Consider the following 24061-nt stretch of genomic DNA (forward strand, 5'->3'; position numbering starts at 1 on the left):
TGTTTGGCATGTCAGTCTCTTCTCCCACAATTATTTTCTTCCATGCTGAACAGCAGACAGATATGTGCAAAAAAAAAAAGTGATGTAGTCAGGTCAATGTGTTGTTCCTAAAAGGGAACTGAATTACTGTCAAAAGCCATGTGGAAAATTCTAGGCATTTTACTCAATGGTATTGCTCCTTATACTTCTCTAGGATCAACTGTGAGAATGCAACTACAACACAGGCTTTTCAAAGGTTGCCAGTGAGGAATATACACAGCAACCCAGTGGATTATACAGGCAAGAATAGCCAAATCATTCCTTAGAGGCTAGCAGGAGCTTTTCTGCTGTTTCATCTGTATTGGTTATCACCTACATTTCAATTCAAGTATGTGGGGGAGAAAAGTGAGGCTATTTTTGTTTTTAGCTGACTGAAAACTGTGGGAAGGGAGCCTAGATAGTAGGAGAAGATAATATTTAAAGGGAAACTAAATACTGTTAAAATATGAAGAGGCTTTTTCCTGTATGACTTTTCAAACCATGCAGCCTAAGAGGTTATATAAGGAAACAGTGAAGCAAAATTAATTTGTTTTGAAAGGTCACCTACTATAATTTTTATTTATTTAATAAATGTGGCAGACAATGCCTACAGACTATTTTGACCACCAAGTATTTGCAGACGATAAGGAACAAGACCACGCTTAGAATAGTATAGTGTCAATCCTGGATTAATTTTTTTCAAACCACTGCAGACAGAAATTTGGAACTTAGTAGAGAAACAGGAGTGCTTTCACTTAGGGCTTCTGTCTAACCCAAACTGATTCAAGTGTGAACAGTGTTTAACAAACATACAGAGCAGCTGAATAAGATGACAGTTTTGAAGACGGCCATAGTAAGTCCACATTAAACCACTATATAGCTTGCTAAAGTTGAAACATGAACATTTTTTCCTTGGAAATTCAATCCAATATGCCAGAAACAGCTGGCTCCAGCCAGTTCCAAAATGGAGCCACTGCAGGACACTGCTGTGCCAAACAGCAAAGATGACGACATGGCTCCTCTCTGAAAACTTAAGGTAAGAAATGTTATGCAGCAGCTGTGAGAAGAAGAGTAAGAAAGATGTAAGAGAAACAGCTCTGTAGACACCAAGGCCAATGGAGAAGATGAAGAGCTACTCTAGGCACTGCAGCAGATTTCTCTGTGGGCCATGAAGAAGACCATGGTGGACCAGGTTGTCTCTCTGCAACCCATGAGGAAACACACCAGACAAAATATCCACACAGCACACTGTGGAGGACCCCAGGCTGGAGCAGGTGGCTGTGCCCTGAGGAAGGCTGCAGCCCATGGAGAGCCCACACAAGTAAAGCAGGAACAGTGGCCCATTGGGGACCCCTACTGAGGTAGCTTTTTCCTAATGGACTGTACCCCATGCTCTACTCTACAACAGTGCTTGAAGGGCTGCAGCTTGTAAGAAGAAACCATGAAGGACTGTATCCCATGGGAGGGACCCCATGCTGGAGCACAGCGACAGTGAGAAGACAAACAAGTAGCAGAGATCAAGGTTTATTATCCAAATGCAATCCCCACACCCACCTTGTACTGCTTGGGGAGGGAGGAGGTAGAAAATGCAGGAATGAAGGAGTAAAGTGAACCTAGGAAAAAGGGAGGTGTTGGGGGAGGTAATTTTAGTTTTGCCTTTTTTCTTTCCATCCTACTCTATTTTTAATTGGCAATAAATTTTTCTTCGACAAGTTGAATCTGTTTTTGTGACAGTGAATAGTAAATGGTCACTCTGTCTTTATCTTGACCCATGAACTTTCTCATCCTATTTTCTCCCTGTTCTGTTGAGGAGGAGGAGGGAGATTGAATGCCCTGTTGAGGAGATGGGGCTGAATGGACATCTGGAAGCCAGTTGAGGTCAAACCTATCACAGATAAAGCCATGTTTATTGTTTTATTGTTGTTAAAAAAATGTTATGTCTAGAGTCTTACAGCTGTGTAAAATGCTGGAATAGGAAAAGGATTTTTTAAAATTCACTATGGAGAGGTCCCCCAAGCATAAACTGCACAAAAAAGGCTTACGTTCATGACAGAAGTCTTCCCCACCTCTTTCTGGTACAGAGGTAACTTGGGGCAGACAGTTGGCAGATTGAGGCAGTCAAGCCTTCCATATTTGACCACAAAAAGACCACTGTAACTACAGCTCCAATGCCTCACCTGAGTTCCTGGAAAAGCTCAGAACTGGGCAGGCAAAAAGATGTTTGAGACAATGGCTTTTATGACAATGAACTGTACTTCAGTGATTGTAGCCTGTTAGGAAGGGGTGGGATCCACTTGTCTAAAAAGAGCATGAGAAGCTCTGGCAGCAGACCAGCCAATTTGGTGAGATGGGCTTTAAACTGAATGACTTGGCTGGGGTCCGCAGTGGCAATACTCATGCCATTGCTTTCTCCTGGGGAGTGGGCCATGCCAACCAGTGCAAGCTTGGCTGCTGCAAGATGAGAGTCCTAGGGCTAACCCCATCAAAGGTGTGTATGGCTATGGGGAATCTTCTTACACTCCTCCTAGGGAATCTGGACGCTCAGCTGCATCCCATTTGTGCCTGTACACAAATGCACCAAGCACAGGGAACAAACAAGAAGAACTGGCAATCTATGTGTGGTCACAGAGTTATGCTCTCATTGCAATTTCAGAGACATGGTGGGATAGCTCACCACTGGAATGTTATCATGGATTTCTGTGTACTTTTTAGAAAGGACAGGTCAGTGAGGTGAGGTGGTGGAGTTGGTCTTTATGTGAAAGAATATCAAGCTCTGCCCAGGGACAGACAAGGAGTTGAGAGCTTATGGGTAAAGAATGAGGGACAGCCTAAAATGGGTGACACTGTTGTGGGTGTATACTACAGGCCACCTGACTCGGACAAGGAAGCTGATGAGGCTTTCTGGAGGTAAGTTCTGGAGGTAACTGGAAGTAGCCTTGAGATTATGGGCCCTGGTCCTCCTCTGAGAGTTCAACAATCCTGATAACTGTTGGAGGCACAACGTGGCTCGGCACACAGTTCAGGAAGTTCCTGCAGATACTGGAAGATAACTTAGTAATGCAAGTGGTGGAGGAGCCAGTGAGGAGAGGTGTGTTGCCCTCCAGAGGACCCTTTCCACTCCAGTAATTCTGTGATTCTCTGAACTTCAATCTTTGTGCCTTGAGATACCAGCAACCCCAGATCTCTTTATAGAGGGCTGCTCTCCAGTATGACTTCTCTACCCATTTAGACTTGTATCAGGAATCTGATACTGGTACCTCTGTATCTGACGCAGAATCCACCGTTTTAACTTGTTAAATTTCATGTCATTAATCATAGCCAAATCCTTGACTATCCACATCTTTCTGCATCATCTTGAGGGACAAGGGTCTCTTGTCCCTCAAGAGTCAATAGCAACTTTCAAGTTTAGTATTATCAGCAAACATAACTGTGCATTCAACTCCTGCCTCCTAATCATGGACAGTACATTGAACTGAACTGGCCCCAGATTTGAAACCTGAGGAATGCTGCAGATGACTGTTTGTCAGCTCCATGCACTAGAACTCTTTGAGCTCCGCCCTTCTGCCAGTTCTTTAACCAGTGCACCCACTAGGTGGGTAGCTGTATCCTAGAAGGGTATCAGATGAGTTACTCAGGGCTTTCCCTTTGTGAACTCATGTTGACTCTGACTGATGGTTGTATTGTTCTTTAATTGCCTTTCAATAGTATCCAGTATGATCTCAGTAAATTTTCCCTGGTAATGAAGTTGTCTGTGTCTTTCCTCACGCCCTTCTGGTAAATGGATTAATGTTGGGCAGCTTCTGGTCAGCAGGGATCTCCCTTAGACTCCCAAGAGATAGTTCCTCCAGTGCTGTGGGATGAATCCCATCAGGCCCCACTGACTTAGAAAGATTAAACTGATACAACTGCTCATTTACAGTTTCAGTGTCCAGAAATGGACAGTCACTGCTGCTGTATGTTCTCTAACTGAGAGGACAGGCCAGACCAATGTGTATCAATGTTATTAATGACTGATGCAAAAGCATTATAATGCCTCTGCATTTTCTTCATCCTTTTTTCAGGTTGACTACCTTCATCAATAATTGGTTGAATATTTTCCTAAGATCTCCTCTTGCTCTAAACGTACCCAGAATTTCTTTTTTTTAATCTGACCTAACGCTGGCCAGTTTAAACTCTGAGCTTTGGACTTTCGTGTTTTCTCCCTACACAAGGGAACCACAGCTCTGTAATCATCCTGTGAGGTCTGACCTCTCTTACAGCGATCATTCTTTGTGAGTTCCAAGAGGAGTTCCCTGTTCAGCCAAGCTGCTCTTCTGCCCTTCTAGCCCTTGCTAGACTTTTGGCATAGTGTGATTTACTTGTTCCTGTGCTTCTAAAAGGTTGCTCTTAAAAATGGACCAGCACTCATGGATCTCTAAGCCCTGAAAATCAGATTCCCAGAGGATACTGCTAACTAGCTTCCTAAGCAGTTTAAGATTTGCTATCCTGAAATCTTGGATAGCAACTCTGATGTGTTGTTTCTCATTTACACCAAAAAATTTAAACTCATGATTACTGTGGCCAAAACAGCCACCTAAAAATCCCATCTTCTCCTTTCCTATTCACATACAGCAAGTTTGCAAGTTTGTGATGGGGAGGGGCAGAGGGAGAGCTGGAGCACATCTTTCCTAGTTGTCTCAATGAATACTTGTAGCAAGAAATTATCTTCAACATACTTCTGGAATTTCTGAGACTTCCTTGTCACAGTTGTCTATCATTTCCAGTTGATGTCCAGGAAATTGAAGTTTTCCATATGAACAAGGGCTAGTGGTCCAGAGATTTCTCCTCACTGCCCATAGATTAAATAATCACTGCTGGCATTGTGACTGAGTGAACAGCAGTAGACACCTACAGTGACATCTGCTTTGTTTTCCATCTCCCTAATTCTCACTCAGAGGCTTTCAACTACATTATTCCTAACTGCAAGGAATGACAGTGAAAACTGTGCCTTCCAATGCAACTCCTTTGCCTTGCCTATCCCTCCTGAACAGTCTATAGCCCTGCATGCCAGCACGCAAGTCATGGAACTCATTCTACCAAGTCTCACCAATCCAAATCTCATAGCTTTGGGAGCTGACAAATGCTTCCAGTTCATCCTGTTTATTTCTTGTACTGTGTGCACTGGTGTTCAAACATTTCAAATACTCTCTTAAACTCTCAGTGCTCTGTAAGCATTGCCACCCTCAGGCCATGCTATGCCATCCCTTGGCTTCCATGTTCTACTACACATCAGTAGAAATTTAGTTAATTCAGATGTTTACATATTGCTCCTCTAGGCAAACTAAAACCCAGCAAGTAGGCATCACACAGCAATTTCCTTTAAAAAAGACAAGTTTTCATTTGAATTAAAATGCTAATCAACAGGCAAACTAAGATGATTAAAGGTGTAAGTTAGTTTGAAACAGTACATTAGAGATGGAACCATTAAAGTGTGATGTATTTGGCTTTGTTAGAGATTACACAGAAGCACACACAAATGGAAAGTCATGAACTGAGATGCACGCTCTCTGACAAGGACTTTCAGTGAGTCCTTCTGCACATTCACCTTTAGACAGTTTTCTCAATACAGAGCTGCATATGCAGCAGAAAACTACCACTAATTATCCACTATTTTGGAAAGGCAAACAAGTACTGCATTAATCCTCCACACACCCAATCAGTGAAGAAATGCTCAGCCTTCACACAGTACCCTGTTGGATGAGAAAATGCTAGAAAGAGTCATGGAATCATACATTCTGAGTTGGAAGGGGGCTATAAGGATCATCAAAGTCCACCTCCTGGACCTGCACAGAACAACCCAAAGAGTCACACTGTGTGCCTTGAGAGCATTGTCCAAATGCTTCTTGAACTCCATCAGGCTGGTCCTGTGACTTCCCTGGGCAGCTGTTCCAGTGCCCAACCACCCTCTGGGTGAAGAATCATTTCCTAACAGCCAACATCCAACATAAACATCTCCTGATACAATTTCAGGCCATTCCCTCAGGTGCTGTCACTGTCACCACGGAGAAGAGACCAATGCCTGCCTCTCTGCTTCCCCTCACAAGGAAGTTGCAACTGCGATGAGGGCTCTCCCCTGTCTCCTCTTCTCCAGGGCAAACAGACCAAGTGATCAAGAAATCAGAGAATTTCTTTAACAGAGGAAATGTTATCAGTCCTGAAAAATAACATAACTCCTCCAGTGGTATGTGTCTTCTAGATATATGGAAATATAATTTCTTTCACCCTGATCAAAAATCAACAATGCTCTTACCAGTACTGTTTTGAAAGACACTAGGGAACAGTGCCCAATTATATTTAGTTAATTTTTGTCCACTTCAGCAAGGAGGATTGCTAAATATAAAATCTCTTTTAAAACATGTCTTGGAAAGACTGCAAAGTGAAAAAGTCTCCATTCCTTCAAAAAGAAAAAAGTAATAAATAAGGAAAATAGCAGGGGCTAATCTATTTAAGTTGATAAGTGTGGAAAGGAGTTGCTATATTGTCCCTTCTCCCTAGAGGCAGAGGAAAAACTCTTGTTATGTGCAGAGAAGTGTCAAGGAGACAAGAACAGTTACAAGTGGAAAGAAAATGGCAACTGTCCTGGAGCTGCAGATACTACAGCCATCAGGATCATCAACTCATTTCAGCAATCTTTATAAAGCCGTTTCAAACTTGACATGCATACCACCGCTCTTCAGAAATTCTGATCACACTATGTAGTTATAATGTGTTGTCATTACTGCACAAGAACATTGGGTTATTACTAAAGGATTATCATTTCAAAAATAATGCTCATTACAAGTCTGTTACACTAAAACATACTTTAATAAATACACTATATCCATCAAATTTTACTAGTTTATTTTATTTTCAACCATTACTCCAAAGCTTCCACAAATTAAAGGAATATTCCACTCCAGCATTTGAGGTTCCCAGATGTTACTGAAACAATTCAATTGAAACTGAATGTGTATTTCTCATTTAGATTCAGCACATTTGCAAAACAATTAAAGACAAAATATTGCTTTTCATAGGAATTTTTGTGATGAAGCAAAAGGGTAAAAAAACCCAAAATCCAATTAAAAATCTTTTGTTAGGAAACGTCTTTCAAATACAGCTTCTTGATGCCTGAGTAATAATATTATGTTTTCAAGTATGGACAATTTTCTTCATTGGGTAAGGTATGGTGTGCAGCTACCAACCATAAGCTTTAGTCCATACTGCTTTCTTCTTGAACTCGGCAAGAGACCTCAAGGCCAGAAGTGTAACTGTGAAGACAGGGACAAATTGCATTAAGTTGTGCAGTCCAAAGGAAAAGATGGGAGTATTCTTCCTAGTAGTTTTACTAGCACAGGTATAGGTTTAGTTCTCCTTTTACTGACTCTTTTCATAATTCTTTCACTTATGGTGATGTACTAGACTCTTCCTTTGCTTTGTGGCACATCTCCTACTGAAATCATATCACATCATCTTCTAATTAGTCTATCACTTAGGCACACAGATCAACCAACATTGCAGAAAGCTCAAATTCAATGAGCAATGATGCAAGCCAGGACATAGGAGGCTCTGGGAACAACAGAAGCACAAAGTATTAAGTCCTCTGCCCAATTTACTGATTAGAAATGCAACTCACTGATTTTTTAATTCAACTTGAAAGAATTATGTTTTCGGACAAAATCCAGTAACCAACCTAGTCACAGTCTAGTTATTTAGATGGAAGTTTCATGTTCTAGTATGTAAAAGGAAAAAAAACAATGAGAAGCTCAAAGGGAACAGTGACTTATCTCTATAGCGGCATACTGAGAATATATGGTGAATATTGGAACTCTCTGATATACAGAGGAGGTTCTCAAACGGCCCTTAGCATTGCTTCTGGTGGAGATTAGCAGACATTACAGGGGAATTCATCAGAGAGTGCCTAAAAATGCAGACATCAAAACAAGGGTAATTATCCTATTAATGCAAATAAGTTAATAATTGGATTTCAAGAAGCCCCTTTTAGGTCCAACAAATCAGATGGTCCAAAGGAAGTGCATTGTGTTTATGGAAAGAAACACAAGTGCACTTACTTCTCTTGAGAATATCTATGGTGTCCTCTTAAAATGAGTTGCACAGATCCTACATGTGTATGTAAGCAATAGGATGCATGCTAGGGCTACAACTCCTACCATAATTTACATATTATCTACTTTCCAACTTTCTTTTCCTGTATCTTTTCAGGAACCCTCATTTCTCTTTCCTTTTTTCTCAGACCCTTTTACTAGGCTGTCCTAGTTCACCTCCTACCCCTTCCACACAGCACAGTCTTGTACCTAAAGTTATGTGATTTGTATTCTAGTACCGGAGGATTTCCCAATAGTATGTTGCATCTTATTTTTAAGGGTAACTTCAAAACCAACAGACAGATCTATCAATGAAATAAGTTTGTGCACTAGATGTACCTCTAGATCCTTTGGACCCTAAGTGCTACATTATAAGCATCAGAAGATGAAACAGCAAAGGTAAAATGTTACAGACAAGAATACCAACTTACCTGCGACAATTACCTCAAAGACAAAATCTCACTCCTTATAACAACTGCATTTGATCTGTACTGATTGTTATGGAAAATGAGGACCCAATTAAAAATATATTACCTTTCAGCAGGTCCATGGAAGATGCTGATAATGCTTCTTTAGGACATTCCATCATATTGATCAGCCAGTCAATAAACTGAAGATAGAAACATGAAAAAAATCTGAATTAAAAGAGCCCCTGTATCAGAACACGATGAGTTACTTTCATTTTGACAGACAGATAACTGCTAAATTCAGTTATCTAATCATAGGCAGTGGCCAATGAAGCTTCTGCCCAAGGTAAACAAAACACCCTAGAGTACATCTCCCTGTCAACGCAATTCTTTCCATAGCTGGATCTGAAACTCCCTTTGTGCCTTCTCATTATGTCAGCAATAATTCTTTGTAAGAAGAAGGCACACTAAACAGCTTCCCTCCATCTTGCCTGTTCATACCTTTAACCTATTAATATCATTCATTCTTATCAGTCTCTTGTCCAAATGTTTTACTGCAAAAAAATTCCTTCAGAACTCTTATTGCCTTTATTCCTCTTTTGACCTCTCTCATTTTTTGTTATTTTTTTCTGGCAGTGCAGGATGCCTGGATGACAATATGGTATTTAAACTCCTAAGGATGATTTTCAGGGCAAGGCCTCACATTCTTCCTTAAAACCTAATTAAGTACTTGCATACTAACAGCTCACCCCTGCATTCCTCCAACATTCTGAATTCTGACTTCAGAGGTAACTCTGAGCACAGAAGCATGCTCAGAGAAACCAGTTCTCAGCAGATTCCAGTTTGCACAAAATAGCTAATTATTACGCTATAGATTAATAACAGTACTTCCACATATAGCAACTATGTGCATTGCATAGTAGGTTTGTCAAATTAGGAACAAATTTCCACATTTATTTTCAACTCATACATCAAAATAAATGACACACACTGCAAACTGCAAAGAAGATCTTTGATTGTTCTGAATTTACAGTGTGGTGTGCCCAGCTGCAGAGGATCCTTCTTTCAGTGTTTAAAACACTGATTTGCTACGAGCAGCTCCCAATTCTCCTGGCTGTGTTTTCTTAAGAGTTTGACTTTGGAATTTTTTTTTTTTTTTGCAACTCTCAGATTTTACTTAAGAAACTACTTTTGTGTCTGATTAAAAATAAAGTGAGATCACAATTGAGATGCAATAAAATATAGAGAAAATAACTGCTCCAAGATCCAAGGTGACTACCAAAAATGGGGTTCTTTCTCATATAAAGTGCTTACCACTACATGCAGTTTTACCTTCTGTGTTTGTTCTTTCCACGGTTCTTTAGCCAGCAAAAGGGAAAGGCTACTTGGAAGGAGAGTGAGAGTCTCTTGCACAGCAAACTTGTCAGTGGGGCTAATGTGTTCCTCATACAATTCTGGTGATACCATGTGGTGTTTCCACAGTGACCAGTCAGCACTGAGGCCAAGCAGTAATGCAGCACCATGGTCAGCCCAGACCAAAACAGAAGCTGCAAACAGCCACACGAGGAAATCTGTGCACTAAACAGGAAAAAGGCAAAAATGCACTTCATTAAATGAATAATACAGAAGGAGAAAAAAAATTAAAAACCTTACCAAAAAAACCCAACAAAAAATTCATCCAAAAAAATTCATTCAACCAAAAACCCAAGACCAAAATCCAGATGATCACTTACTCTTAAAAATAATCATATAAAAATTCAGGTAAAATTCAAAATGCAAGAACTAAAATTAAGAACTAAAAAGTTCTTAATATACTTGTATGCTTTGAAGAGCATAAGCCTCTATAAATTCAAACTAAAATCTCTACATGAAGACAAGTAAAATCACACTGTTCTAAAATCATCTTTTAGATTAAAGCTGATCCACAACTTATTTAAAATGGAGAAACAACTTTTTCACAGCAACCTGACTGCTGAGGGAGATCAGAGATGGTCACCTTTGTGGTGCTATAAATGGTTGGGAAATATTGCAGCAATGTAATTAATGCCCTTCTGATCTAGGCAGCAGCTTATTTTATATCCTCAAATGGAAGATCTAAAATAGGTGAACAATATTATTTCTCTGAAACTGTCCAAGCTCTCTCAGAACCAGAAACTACTCAATTCTTACCTGCCTAGACAGTTCTACTAGTGAATTAAAAAGTTTCCTTCAATTGTTCTAAATACAGTAAATTTTAAGAAATTACTTCCTTTAGCTGCCTTAAGGTTCTATCATAACTTAAGTGTAAAGGTTATTTTAAAGTAAGAGTTTTAAATACACATTCATTCACAAAAAATGTGAAGATCTTCTCTGTGATGGTGAGATCACTATCTTCTAAAATACAAAAGCATGGGGAATAATTCTTATAACTGAGGAAAAATGTGAAATATATCAGAACCTCCTTCTGTCCTTGCTCCAAATAATTTTCACAGCCATTACCTCTTTCAGATCAACATTTTCTAAGGGTGTTGACTTGTGCGCTACATTTCTGATGTAGCCCATCAGGTCTAACAGCCAGTCCATTCTTTTGAGAACTCCTAGAAAAAGAATAAGAACTCATTCTTATTTTTAAGAATTAACATGTTACTCATGTTAAACACTAGAATGCATTGCTTTTCATTGAAAAGCAAGCACAGAAAATTACTATAGCAGGAAAGTACCAACTCTAAAAGAAAAAGATCACCAACACCATTATCACATTTGATTAATTCTGCCACTGACAGAAAACATATAGGTCCTTGAATAGTACAGAAACGTTGCTTACAGGGCAGGTAACACACTGAACATACACACACACACTCACAAAGAAGGCCAAAAAAAAACTGAGTGAAAATTATTTCACATAATGGCAGCCTGCAGGAGCCACTAACCAAGTCTGCACATCTGACCTCTACAGAATCCTAAAGCCTCCCTCAATGTGCACATTACTGTGAAAATGGTACTACAGTGCTGAGAGGGTCAGTAAAATATGGTCAAAGCATGCAAATAAAATCAGCCCTCAATTCATCTCAAGGATGGAAGACATTTCATTGATTCAGATTCTGCTATCCATAATATGTTCTGCCTCCCAGAAGCTCACCACCAAGACCACATTACATCACACATTACTATGTCCATGTAATCTTTACAAGTGCCCCCTTTCATGCTGTCTCCTCTTTTACCCAGAGAAACCTCACTACACTCAATTAAAGCTCACTACTCATTGAAGTTCTTCAAACACAGCTGGCAGGTAAGGCATCTGGCAATATAATGCTTTGAAGCTGTTCAGTGAACACAGACAGACAAAGACCTTTCTGCCATGAAAATGAGACCTCATTCTTGTATCTTTCTTTTCTTGTTTCCTCCTTCTTTATCTTCCTGTTTGATTCTCCTACTTCTCTTGCATCAGCCCCTATGCTTTGTCAGACCCATAGCTGAGCCAGCCCAAATCATTAAGCCACCAGATGACTATCTGGTATAGTTATGAAGAGGGATAAAGGGAAATTTATTTCCTGTGTTAAATCAGTTCAAGGAGTTCAGGAAAGAAAGTTATCTCCCTAGTTCAACCAGTCTTATGGGAACATCCCCCCACCTTCTGTGTCACATACTGGTAAGTCAGATTTTAGGTCAGAAGATTAGCAGACTTGCAGTATTAAGAGCTCTCTAATGTACTATGTACATCTCTAACACTATCCTAAAAAGAGTGGGAGACACAGATCTAGTTAAAACTCTGGTCTGCAAAACACATTGATGAGACAAATAACTTGTAGCCAGACCACAGAAAAAAGAAGTAACTGGAGAAAAACATAAAAGCAAAGTTTGATACAAGTACTTGAATAATAAAATAATTCTGAAGACAGTAGTTTCCAATATGGAGAAATTTGGAAATACTTTGGTTAAACCATCTTAAAATTATTTTAAAGGAATCAGTGTAGATTCATGAATATCTGTTGATTGCATTGTTGATTTTTCTTTAAGCTTAATCTTACCTGTATTTTCATGTCTCACAATGCGAGCATGATAGAAACTATGCAAGAACATCCATAAAATATTTTCCTTCTGGTGATATCCTGCCACAATATGAATCACGGAACTCAAGTTCGTCAGAGGCAATCTTCCTTGAGAAACCAAATACACTTTCACGAACGTGGCCTTCTCTATATTGTTCTGCAAATGCAATTAAAAAAATGTTAAATTGAAAGCTACATTTCTTGTGGGAAGAGTAAATTCTGCACTCCTCTTTATAAAAAAGTAAGAAACTCTTTGAATAACTAGTAGGCTTCACTTTCCTCAAAACTTATTATTACACAGAAGACTGTACATGCTACTTGAACTTTACTTGAATTGTTCAAAATAGGTCAGCAAAGTGTAACTCAGTACAGCTTTTTTTCACACTGCCTTAAATTTTACATTCCCCTTTGAAATTGAATGAACCAGCTTAACAGTTCTGGCCACTCAGATCTTCCTGCAAGACAGATACACTGTAGTGACAAAATGAGGCTTTCTTAAATGATGTTTTCCAGTGTGAAATAAGAATGAAAAATACAAGGAAATGACAGTTCAGCCTCCACAACCTATTTGAATGCTTGGTACTCTAGTGAATTTCATAGAAAACAGAACAGGGGGCTTTACGTCACAGATGTTTGTTTTTAAAAGCTTGATCTGAAAATACAAACTTCTTCCACACAGGTCACTTCCTTAGCATTTCAGCTGCTAAGTATTCCACCGCTAATTGATTCCACTGGTGAGCTACAAGATAAAAGCTTTTTTTTTTATTACATTATCATCCACAGTCATCTTGTCCACCAGGAAACATTCTGAGCGTGAATGTAAATATAGAACATAAAATCAGGAATGAAAGGTTTTTCAGTCAATTATTTCACATTTTTAACAGAAGCAGAGATCCACCAGCTCAAGGACAGCTAGTCACCAGGATGCATTTACAGTTTCAAGCAGGTGGGTATATTAACTAAAGAGGACTGTGGTGTGCTGTTTGCATCATCGGTCTGAGATTCAGAAGATATAACACCACTCTGGTTCACACCATTCCTGTTCTGCTAACAGAAGTAATTCCCAGAATGACAGAATCAATTAGGTTGGAAAAGACCTATGAGATTATCAAGTCCAACATATGATTCAACTATACCATGTCAACTAGACCTCAGCACTGAGTGCCACATCCAGTCTTTCCTTAAACACCTCTAGGGACAGTGTCTCCACCATCTCCCTGGTGTGACATTCCCATTCTAAGCACTAATCATCCTTTCTGTGAAGAAATTGTTCCTAATGTCCAGCCTAAACCTCTCCTGGTGCAGCTTAGGACTGTATCTTCTTTGTGTCTTGCCTGGGACTGGCTGCCTGAGAGAAGAGGCCAGCCCCCCACCTCACCAAGTTAGTTAAGACTCTCCAGTTCAAACCTCCCAGATGAAATCATGAGTATTTGAGTTGCTTTGAGAAAGTTTGGAATATGGATTCTTACTACTTCTGCTTCTCTCTGCTGCCTGAAGATTAGATCCTGAACACTCTTACCTATATGTCACGTAAAACAATTAAATGCTCCCAGCGAGCTAAAACAGTCTGGTGACAATAAAAATGACAAGGTTGTTTGTTTCACATGATCTGGTGATAAAAGAGCATAATTCAAATGTAATTACCTTGGAGATCTGGACAATGCGATTGATCTCTGAATCAGCCATTTCTGAAATACATCTGGCTACATCAATATACATTTCCAGCTCACCTCTCTGCAAAAAGAAAAGTAAATGCATGTCTAAATGTCTACTTCTGGCTTTCTTTATAGTCAAAATTGTGAGTTTAGGAACTTTTTAATGATAATGATGAATAATTCTAGCCTCACCTAATCTATTTTAGAATATTTGCTGAGGAATTTGACATAAATCAATCTACAAGAACAATGGTATTTGAATACTTTTAAAGAGTTTATTTTATTTTTAATGGCAAAGTGCCATTCTTTGGAAGTATTTTCTGTAGCTAAATAGTTTCTTTAAATCACTGTGAGAAACTGAATCCTCTGTGGGAAAAAGAAAGTCTCCTCATTGTTCATTTCTTCTCTTTCATTAAAATTTATTTCGGTACTAATACTGTAATTTTGTATTACCAAATCATTTCTGAGGGAGGAATGCACATTAGATTGGTTTCACATCGTATTCTAAAATAACCAAAAGTAACTTCAATTGAAATTATGCTGCTACTTTAACAAATATAATTAAAAATTGCACATCTAATTAATGTTTTGAATCTGATGCATCAGTGCAAAAAAGATGGTACTTACCATCATTAAAAAAATACCTAGCTACAGTGTTCATACACCACATACATATTTCTTACCTGAACCTCATTTGGAAGAAGCTCATATATTTTCTCCACAGCCTGACACAAAAAGCTCCAGCAAAACTGGGCAGGGTTGGGAAGTTTCATTGCCTGGATGAGCCCCTGTAGAACACACTGGCAAATTTCTGGGCTTTTTGTGCGGTTATTCACTTCAAATTGTTGTATCAGAAGCACTTCTGTAAAAGACTGCAGTTTGTCTTCTGCAACATGTTGCATCCACAGGGACAGGGACATGAAAAGATATTTCTGAGTTTTCATCTGAAAAGGAAAAATTTTTGCTCCATTTCAAATTCTAGCTCTTCACTGACCTTGAGCTATTGCTGGGTGAAATTATAAAAAGAGCTCAAACATGATTTATAAAAGCACTTAAAGTCATAAATATTTCTCAGGTCTTTTCTTCTTCCCTTTTTTGATGATTTTTTTTTAATTAAAGAGAGTTCAAATATGTCAATATTCTGTTTTCATTAAAAACTGAAGAACTTACTTTCAGTGAACCTTGGACACCACATCTCCGTATGGACAGAGTAATTTTTTTACATAGTGCCCACTGCATTTCTACATAAAGCATACAGACTGTCTAGACAGTCAATGACAGAAGTATGATAGCCATAGAACTATGCATGTTGCTAGCTAGTGAAGAATGAATAATCCGTACGAAAGGCAGAGCTTAAATTCTCTATAGCTCACCTTATTTTGTGACCACAAACTCCCACTGCAACTGGAAAAGTGGCAGTCAGAAATAAAATCTTTTTTTTGGTACCTTACCAATTATGTACCTTAAAACTGCCAGCAAATGTTTGCATATCTAAGACTAATGAATTAAAACAAAAAACACTCCTTGAAGAGATCACAGAAAAAAGCAACTAATTTTCAGAGAATTGTCATGAATCTGCTCCTGAACTAGGAGAAAATGACAGAAATGTGCACTCAAGTGTTCTGTGGGATTCAGGGAGTTTTACATATGGTATTAAGGAATCCACCTTTTAATTCCAGAAGAACAGAAAAGCAATGAAGGATAAGACCAAATTTGATTATACTGTAGGTTAGTCTGTTGGGTATTAAAATTAAAACCTTGCCTACAAAATTAAGGCAAGGTTTTTAAGACATAGCTTTTTTTACTAGTTAGCTAGATCAAGAGACCTTGCTAGAAAAAGTAGGTAAGCTTTTGGACAGATTAGCATGGACCTTTTTGTTAAGACTTTTAATTGGTATAATACAAGATACTTTTTCTCCCTGCATGCCATGCTTTATCTCACGAGGTTATCAGCACTATAGGTCTTAAGCAGTAAAGTAAAATGAGTGTAGCAGGTCTTAAGTCTGCCATGGTATTTCTGAAGAATTTTGAACCAGTAATCCTTTTCTGGTGAGACAGCCTAAACATTGTCACTGAGGAATTTTATATGAAAGAGGTGCTGAGCTCCCACAAGTTTTCTGACATACGTACACTGAGACTGTAGATAAGGGGAGGTGCCACCCACATCCCTAAAAGCATTGCTGCATTTTGAGATGACTGAGCTTGTGTCACAGCCAGTTCAAGGCAGAGATGTTTTACCTCATCACCTAAAACAGAAAAAAACAAACTAAGTTAGAAAGAAAATATTTTCCCTTTAAATTTGTTCTCGACTCATAAAATAGAGTTATTGTTCTACTAGAGCATTACATTACAACTTATTTTTCTAAAAATCCTACTTAAAGCTTTTAACATATACATGTTAGAAGACTCCTCTTTACATTCATGCACTTTCAGCAAGAAGTATCAGCATTTGTTCAAGTTATTTCAATCCCTCAGGAACAAAAATGTGGGAATGCTAAGAAAAGTAAAAATTTAAAAAACACAGGCCCTTCTTGCCAAAAAAGTCAGTATTTAATACACAGAAGTAAAAATGAGTCAATATTCCTAGACTATGATGCCGTCTGATATCTAAAACCAGCCACAAAACAGACATACTGTTTCCTCTGAAAATTCCCTCATTTACAAAAGTAAGACTCCCAAGTGAAAAGCAGGAATAAAAAAACCCTTCAGACATTTAACAAGTCTTAGCTCTTCATAAAAACGGCAGGCCTCATTATAGGAATCTTTATCCATTATTCTGAAAATTATTACCCAGTGTAATTTAATAGAAAGTGTATTTCAAACAAGTGATAGCTAGGTGAACTATCAAACAGTTGAAATATGTGAAAAAGTGGCATGCAGGCTCTGACATGGGCACTGGACCAAGCATTTAGCAGTTACTCATAACAGGATACAGTTAGTTGAGTTTTATGAGGGGCTTTTATATAAATCAAATGAAATGTTCAGGCCACTTTCACCAATATTCTAGGGAACTTATCAGCTCTGATCTTCTTTAGTTTTTCTTCAGTTAAAACAGTGTCCACATGGTGATGAGAAATATATACTTGCAATCACTAAAAATTCAGTCTTGAAAGCATAATAAAACTAACCACTGCACTAACTTCAAGCCCTGAAGAGGGCTCCAAAGTTTGTGAAAGCTGCATTAGTGAAGAACTCTTGTTCAGAGTTTTAATAGAAAACTAATGCAGAAGTTTTAATAGAAAACTACTACTCTTACCAAAGTCCAGCCTCATCAACGGAGAAAGAATGGATGCCCAGTTTACAGGTGGATACTGATGGCTTTCTCCAACTAATGCAATGGGTGCCAGTGCTACTTTCACCAGCTCAGCTGGGACAGATTCAGGGCCTAGAACAGAAGATTTGGTCAGAGTCTAAATTTTATACACACATATATGGCTGAACAGCTCAGCAAAAAAATGTGAACACTACACTGTAGTTCAAGCTGTAGTAAAGAACTGAAAAGTGTCATTGTTACTTTTTGCATCTGAGAATTAGCCATTTCACTTATAATGAACGGTTACATTTTTAATGTCCTGTCAAACTGGTTTTTTGTCACTAATAGAAACTTTCTGGTCCCTTGTTCTTGAGTAAATTTACAAGTTAATTAAAGATATTCCTCATCTAGTAAGGTAGTACTTCTGGATTTCTTATTGGGAGAACAGCAAAGTTTTCTGACACTGCTTTCCTTTCTCATCTTGTAGATGCAGGCCAAAAAACCAGTCAGATAAGTGCTAACCTTTGCTACGTACCATGTTATGTCAACTTAAGTTAACTCAGTTCTCCTGGAATCAAAACATAGGCACTTTAAACTCCATTTAAAGCGAAGCTTGCTTCATAGGACAGCAGTGAGCTCACTTAACTCCACATAGAAGCAGTCCTCTCTATCCTCCTTAAGACTACTCCAAGACATCGCTCTTATAATCAGTAATCTGATTAATACCACGCTGATACAGAGAATCTAAATCCAGCATCACTGAAATAAGGGGCAGCATAAAGTCGGTCTGATGATGGAGTATTAACTGAGCATACAGGCTAACACTTAAAAATTATTTGACTTTAATTCTTATAGGGAAGAAACATCATGTCATCAACAGAGAGGGAAGGGAAAAGGGTTTTAAAAGTCAAGAATTAGGTGGAGAAAACTGAAGTCCTAACTGCACAATATTACCTTATCTTTTTGAGTGTAATAAATTTCTATTTTAAATACCTCACATTAGTGAAGTTCACATTTGTGCTTAGAAAAGTTCTCTTAGCAAATAAAAGCAAGTGTTTAAGGTCATCTTTTATAGCTGTAACAAATTTCCCAGAGGAATGCTGTAGTTCGATCCTTACCTTTCTTTCCACTTTCAATAGCAAAGTCAATGGCTGCCCTGATAAAGCTGTTTACAGGTAAGTAGCTAAAATCTGGAGGAACTGTGAAGATAAAAAGACTGCTTATATTCTAAAATATCATCAGCAAAAATTATAACCTTCTGCTCCCAAGTACATTTAAAGGCCAAATTGAGCTGTGTTTGAGCTAACTGATTCTGTAGGTGACTCAGGGTATTTAGACTACCGGACTGATAGACATATTGGCCTTTTCATCTTTAAGGCAAGCTAAACATTTCTGGTGGTGAGAGGTGCCAGATCAGAAAAAACAAATTCAGAGATCAAAAGCCAGGGATAAGAACGTCCTTAAAAATACGTTGGTCACTGCAAGCTGGGCTTTGAAAGGGAACAGCTCAAACTTTTGGGAAGTTTAATGCAGCAGAGACATTCTATGTATGTACGCAGGCATGCATAAAAGTAGAAACTTTAAGAGACTTTTCTTTGTAATTTCATCTACATTTTGTATTTTTGGCTGCTCCCTGTTTAGTTCACACCAAAGTGAACAGCTTCAACTTCATTAGCTTTTGTTTGTTACTGGTATTTCATTAATGATTAATTATCTGACCTTTACTTTACCAATGCATATTGAAACAACACTTAAAAGTTAGGGAGGCATCAGCCACCCTGAAAGAGCACAGAACACTAGTTTTTTTATTTCAGCTAATCTGAGAAGATCTGTTATAGGAAAATACTTCTAAAACATTAGTTTGGTCTTGTTATAGACTAGTTTTTACATACTGTTTTTTTTATACAGTGGGAAGTGCTAAAACAAAAAGTAGATGAATCAGTTCTAAAAGGCACAGAGTAGATGTCAAACACACATGCCATAGGAACTGTAAAACCTGTTTACACTTATCCTATTAAAAAATAAAGAAGCAATATACAAGTTTGACCAGAACAATTTAGAACCTTACTTTCATACTGCAAGTAAAAGCAGATGTGGGGTATCCCATTACTGATTCCTACTTCATGTTCCACCCTTTAGGCACACAGGACCTCTGTGTTAGATCTCTGATTCAAAGGCTGTCATGTCACCTCACAGGGCTGCAATGTCTGACTGATATTATCGCATGTGTCTCTCACTGTCTTTTTAGTGATGTGCTATTTCTACATGTTCTTTAAGAAGCAGTAATAAAGCATCTTACCAGATGCCCTGTTCTGGGTAGAAGACAAACAGGACATGTGAAGACGTCCCAGAAGTCTTGCTGCATTTGTCTGAAGACCAATCTGCTCTGAGAAACTAATTATCTGTTGAGACAATAAACCACTAGTTAGACAAATTTCCCTACACTGTCTCATTCAAGCTGGATACAAATATTACGTAGTTTCTTTTAAAGAGACTTGTCTTGCTTGTGCAAGGTGTGCAGGTGTGCTAGTGCATTATCCAAAGGAGGAAATACATTATCCAATGGAGGAAACAAAGGCTACCTTCTTACCTGTGTAAGTGTTCTGATCACTTCATTCAGCTTACTTTGAAACTGTGAGGACTGAATGCTCTCAGATTTCAGCTGCAAGAGAAAAAGAAAAAAAAAAGGTTAATTTTGTAACAGATAAAAAAGAAGGAACAAACAGAAAAAATTCTGAAAACAGATTACATCTGCACCCATGCCTTTCTCTGGAAGTGGAAGAGAAAAAAGGAGAAAGCTTACATGGCTGAAAACTCTACCCCAGTGGCATTGCACATGGGCCCTGTGATGGCAAAATGGAACAAGTCCCATTTTACGCATTGCAATTCAACGTTGGTTAGTTCATACCCAACATTAATTATTGCAAAAATGTGATGTCCTGGTTCACAGCCATTGCTCTAGGAATGGGAAGGACGCATCCCATCTTGCGTTCTAGGCAAATTTTTCCATGAGCTTAAGGTACCATTTGCTTACATATTCTGACCTGTATCATGCCTCCTTCAGAGCCCACCAGTGCAACCAGCCCACTGACAGCAGCCAGACGCTCCATTGTTGGAGAACCCTGGAAGCATAATTCAGGACTAGTGAGCCAATGTGATGACACAACACTACTGTAGGACAAAATGCTTGTTTCTTCCAACTTAAAAACCATGACTACTATCACTAGTACACTTCTAATCCCAATAACCTTTTCAGATCAGACTCCAGCAGGGTAGATAATATTAATTCCTCTCTTGATGACTGAAAGCTTTATATGGAGCTTCCTGCTCAGTTCTCCAACTCTGAAATCATCATGGATTGACAATTTTTTTTTCCTAGCACAATCTATATTCTGCAAAATATACCAACTCAAAACCAGTTTCTTTATTGATAATTACCTTTAGCTGCAATCTTAATACATATAAGTTTAGAGTTTGATCTGAAACACCTAACTCTTACAGATAAACTGAAATTATTTTAAAGACTAAGGCTCTATAATCACCTGTCTTTTTTCTAGTTTTGACAAGCAGCACCTGATTTCACAAGACATTTAACTCAATAACCTAGACTTTACCCTTGGGCACTGTTCCAAACTTGTGAACATGTCCAAATTAAGACCTCATTAAGATATGCATTTGTCATAAATTATCCAAATAGAAGAGAAACAGGAATTTTTTCCCTTCAGCAAACAGCCCAAAATTATACTCTTGCTTCCAAATATCAATCAAACAGCATATTCAGATAGTCCTAACTTTTCCTAACATCACTCCTGCAAAAGCAAGGAAAATTATATTGCTACTGTTAATTTGAAACTGCACACCATCCCTTCCCCAGCTCCTCTACCCCCACCTATGCAAAAAAAAAACCTAAACCAACAAAACAACTACAAAACCCAGGATATGCATACAAATTCCTTTACCTCTGCAAGCACAGTTTTTATCCAGGCTGGCATTAGTCTGTTACTCAGGTCTTCAGCTTTCCCATGACCACAAGCTGACAATCCATGTACTATTGCACCTAAAGCTAAAGCAAAACTGTACGTCTGTAAGGTGAAAAGAACTTATTAAAAACGGATTTTACAAACGAGTCTGTATTCTTTTTACATTTATTATTGAAACATTATCATATATTTATTATTTCCCAACAATTAGAGGTAACATCTTTGTCTAGAATATGAGATGCTTTATATCAAGTGACATGGGATTTTCTGAGATTAAATCTTTTACACATAGAGTCTTTGTTTTAGAGCAGATTTTCTGACATGAAGGTAAAAAGCTCTAGCACAGGTAGTTAGCTCTGACTTCCTATTTTTCAGATAAACATTCTGAACAGCTGACTAATGTAATAGCAAGCTTTGATTCAAAATGGTTGCCTCCCCCAGCTCCTTCATTTCCTGGCAAACATTAATCAGAAAAGAACTTGCACTCAAATATTGAGATTATTTTTGGCAATTTGAGGGGTACCCTAGGACACTAGAGATGAAACACACACCTGTAGGAAGCTGTGGCTATGTTTATGGTTATGCACTGTCAGTGGTTCAGGGAAAGCATTCATCAGTATAATACATTCATCAGTTAATGATAAAATGAGATCAATATAATTGTCTTGAATTGCAGTTTGGGAAAAGCAGTATCCAATATTGAATAGATAAAGAGAGAAAGAGAACTGAAACAAAGCCCAAATACAGAAGAATTATTACCTGCTGATTATTTTCTGCTAAGGTCCGTAGCTTGCTCATAGCCTTCTCAGCCTCAGCTGCTTCTATGATTCCAACACTGAAAGCAGAGACACAGGAACAGGCCACAGAATAGGCAAGTACCTGAAAAAAATTTATTCCATTAACTAGCACCTAACCAAGCTCACTGTAGCAATGGTCAATAATGTGACAGAATGATAGAAAATATGGAACATTTTCACTTTATACTTTCAGATATTTATTCCCTCTCTGAAAGATTCTTCATTGATGCTAATAATGTGAAACAAACACAACTAAAGCTTGGAAGTACTTCTGGTTTTACAGAGGTCAAACTCCTGACCTTCCACATAAACGTAGCTATTCTCTAAACACAAGTATCTGATCATTGTTTATCTAAGTATACTCAGCATGCTGTTCTCCCATCAGGACTACAACCAGATCCACCAGGCCAGAAAATGAGCACGTAGAACTGTCTCTCATACACAGCCCACAACACCAGACTCTGGCCCTTGCAGAAGGATTCATCAGCAAGATTGCTTTTCTATTCTTCTACCTTACACTATCAAACAAAGCAAGTGTGCCAAATGTCCTTACCTCCTCCTCCGTATCAAAGTTAAGTAGCAGAACAACACATGACTCTGAGGGAAGCAGAGTGCAGGATTGACATCAATTTGACCTGTACCAAGTAATGTGCAGATTTTGCTATGTTTATTGTACCTTTTGCTGCAGCAGGCCAAAATTACTTCTCAAATACCAGGTTATATGCAAGTCATTTACAGCTCTGAAACAGCTTCTTGTGCATCTGATACAATAGCACTCATCCTAGAGTGCTGTCCAAATTTTACTCATCTCTACAAATCTTTACAGAGGTAGTTTTTTCTTCTCATCCCAAACTATCTCATGATGTTAAACAGCTGCTGCCTTTCATCACAGAAGCTGCTGTATTGAACTCAGTTTAATTTCAATAATGCACTTGAAGATCTCTGGGGACAGATAAATTATTTTATAGCTGTAAGTAATTTTAATGCATGAACCATAAATTGCAAAAGGCTAATCCCCAACACATATGTACTGCCAAAAAAATAAAATTTAATAGAAGATGTTTAATAAAGAGCTTTCAGAACTCTACCAACAGGGGCAAAAAATAATACTATCAATCTCTATTGAATCCTGTAGGAAAAACAGAGGATTATGCAACTCCCCTGCTCAGCTGCTCCAGGCTTACATATATCACATACAGACAGGGTTGCTTTTCTCATGCAAAACATCTGCTTGTTCTGATTTTTGTTTTCTGTTGCAAACTATTTGAATTTCATCACCTTTCATTCTCAAGTTTTACCTCAGCAGAGTTATAGGCTAAGTACATGGGCCATGTCAAAACTCACAGGACTTATCCTGGAAAAAAACTCCCTGAAATGCAGGTTTCAGTTTAAGTGTTCAAAATATAAAAGAAAATAATAAATGGGGCCATAGCAGCATGCAAAAGTACAAAATTCACATTAGCTAGCAGCACAAAATTTCAAAGAAGTATACAGAAGGCATATTGAAAAACAAAGTATTAGGATTTAAGTTCTCTCGAAGAGTAACTTTTTGTCTGCTTTTAGTAGATCAGATGAGAAGTAAACAACTGTATATAAGAGACACATAGTCCTAGTTACTCATGATCCAACTTTCAACAGTTTAATTTGGGGTTAAGAAGACCTTTAAAGGATCATGTCTGCTATGTTTTCAGGCAGTTTGTTAATGTCTACACAAGATTACACATTATTCTATTCTTATTATTGCTGTTATTATCACTTTTATTTTCCAGCAGACATAAACCCATACACGGTGAAAGAAAAAGT

General features: G+C 38.2%; 1 protein-coding gene across 1 annotated transcript in view; it reads right to left on the reverse strand.

Annotated features, from left to right (window-relative positions):
• Positions 1-6880: 6880 nt before the first annotated feature.
• FOCAD (focadhesin) overlaps positions 6881-24061 on the reverse strand; it is an 88990-nt gene continuing 71809 nt past the window's right edge. Inside the window, exons 31-45 of the mRNA XM_039729800.1 lie at positions 22221-22340; positions 21441-21563; positions 20526-20603; positions 20072-20143; positions 19781-19883; positions 18600-18680; positions 17485-17613; positions 16359-16474; positions 14912-15172; positions 14218-14307; positions 12553-12730; positions 11024-11121; positions 9878-10123; positions 8673-8748; positions 6881-7304 (exon numbers count right to left, since the gene is read on the reverse strand). Of these exons, the coding sequence (XP_039585734.1) occupies positions 7231-7304; positions 8673-8748; positions 9878-10123; positions 11024-11121; positions 12553-12730; positions 14218-14307; positions 14912-15172; positions 16359-16474; positions 17485-17613; positions 18600-18680; positions 19781-19883; positions 20072-20143; positions 20526-20603; positions 21441-21563; positions 22221-22340 (1845 nt within the window). The 3' untranslated portion in view covers positions 6881-7230. The remainder of the gene's footprint in view (positions 7305-8672; positions 8749-9877; positions 10124-11023; positions 11122-12552; positions 12731-14217; positions 14308-14911; positions 15173-16358; positions 16475-17484; positions 17614-18599; positions 18681-19780; positions 19884-20071; positions 20144-20525; positions 20604-21440; positions 21564-22220; positions 22341-24061) is intronic.

This window comes from Passer montanus, unplaced genomic scaffold (assembly GCF_014805655.1).
Source record: "Passer montanus isolate IOZ18808 unplaced genomic scaffold, ASM1480565v1 scaffold7, whole genome shotgun sequence".
Taxonomy (NCBI): Eukaryota; Metazoa; Chordata; class Aves; order Passeriformes; family Passeridae; genus Passer; species Passer montanus.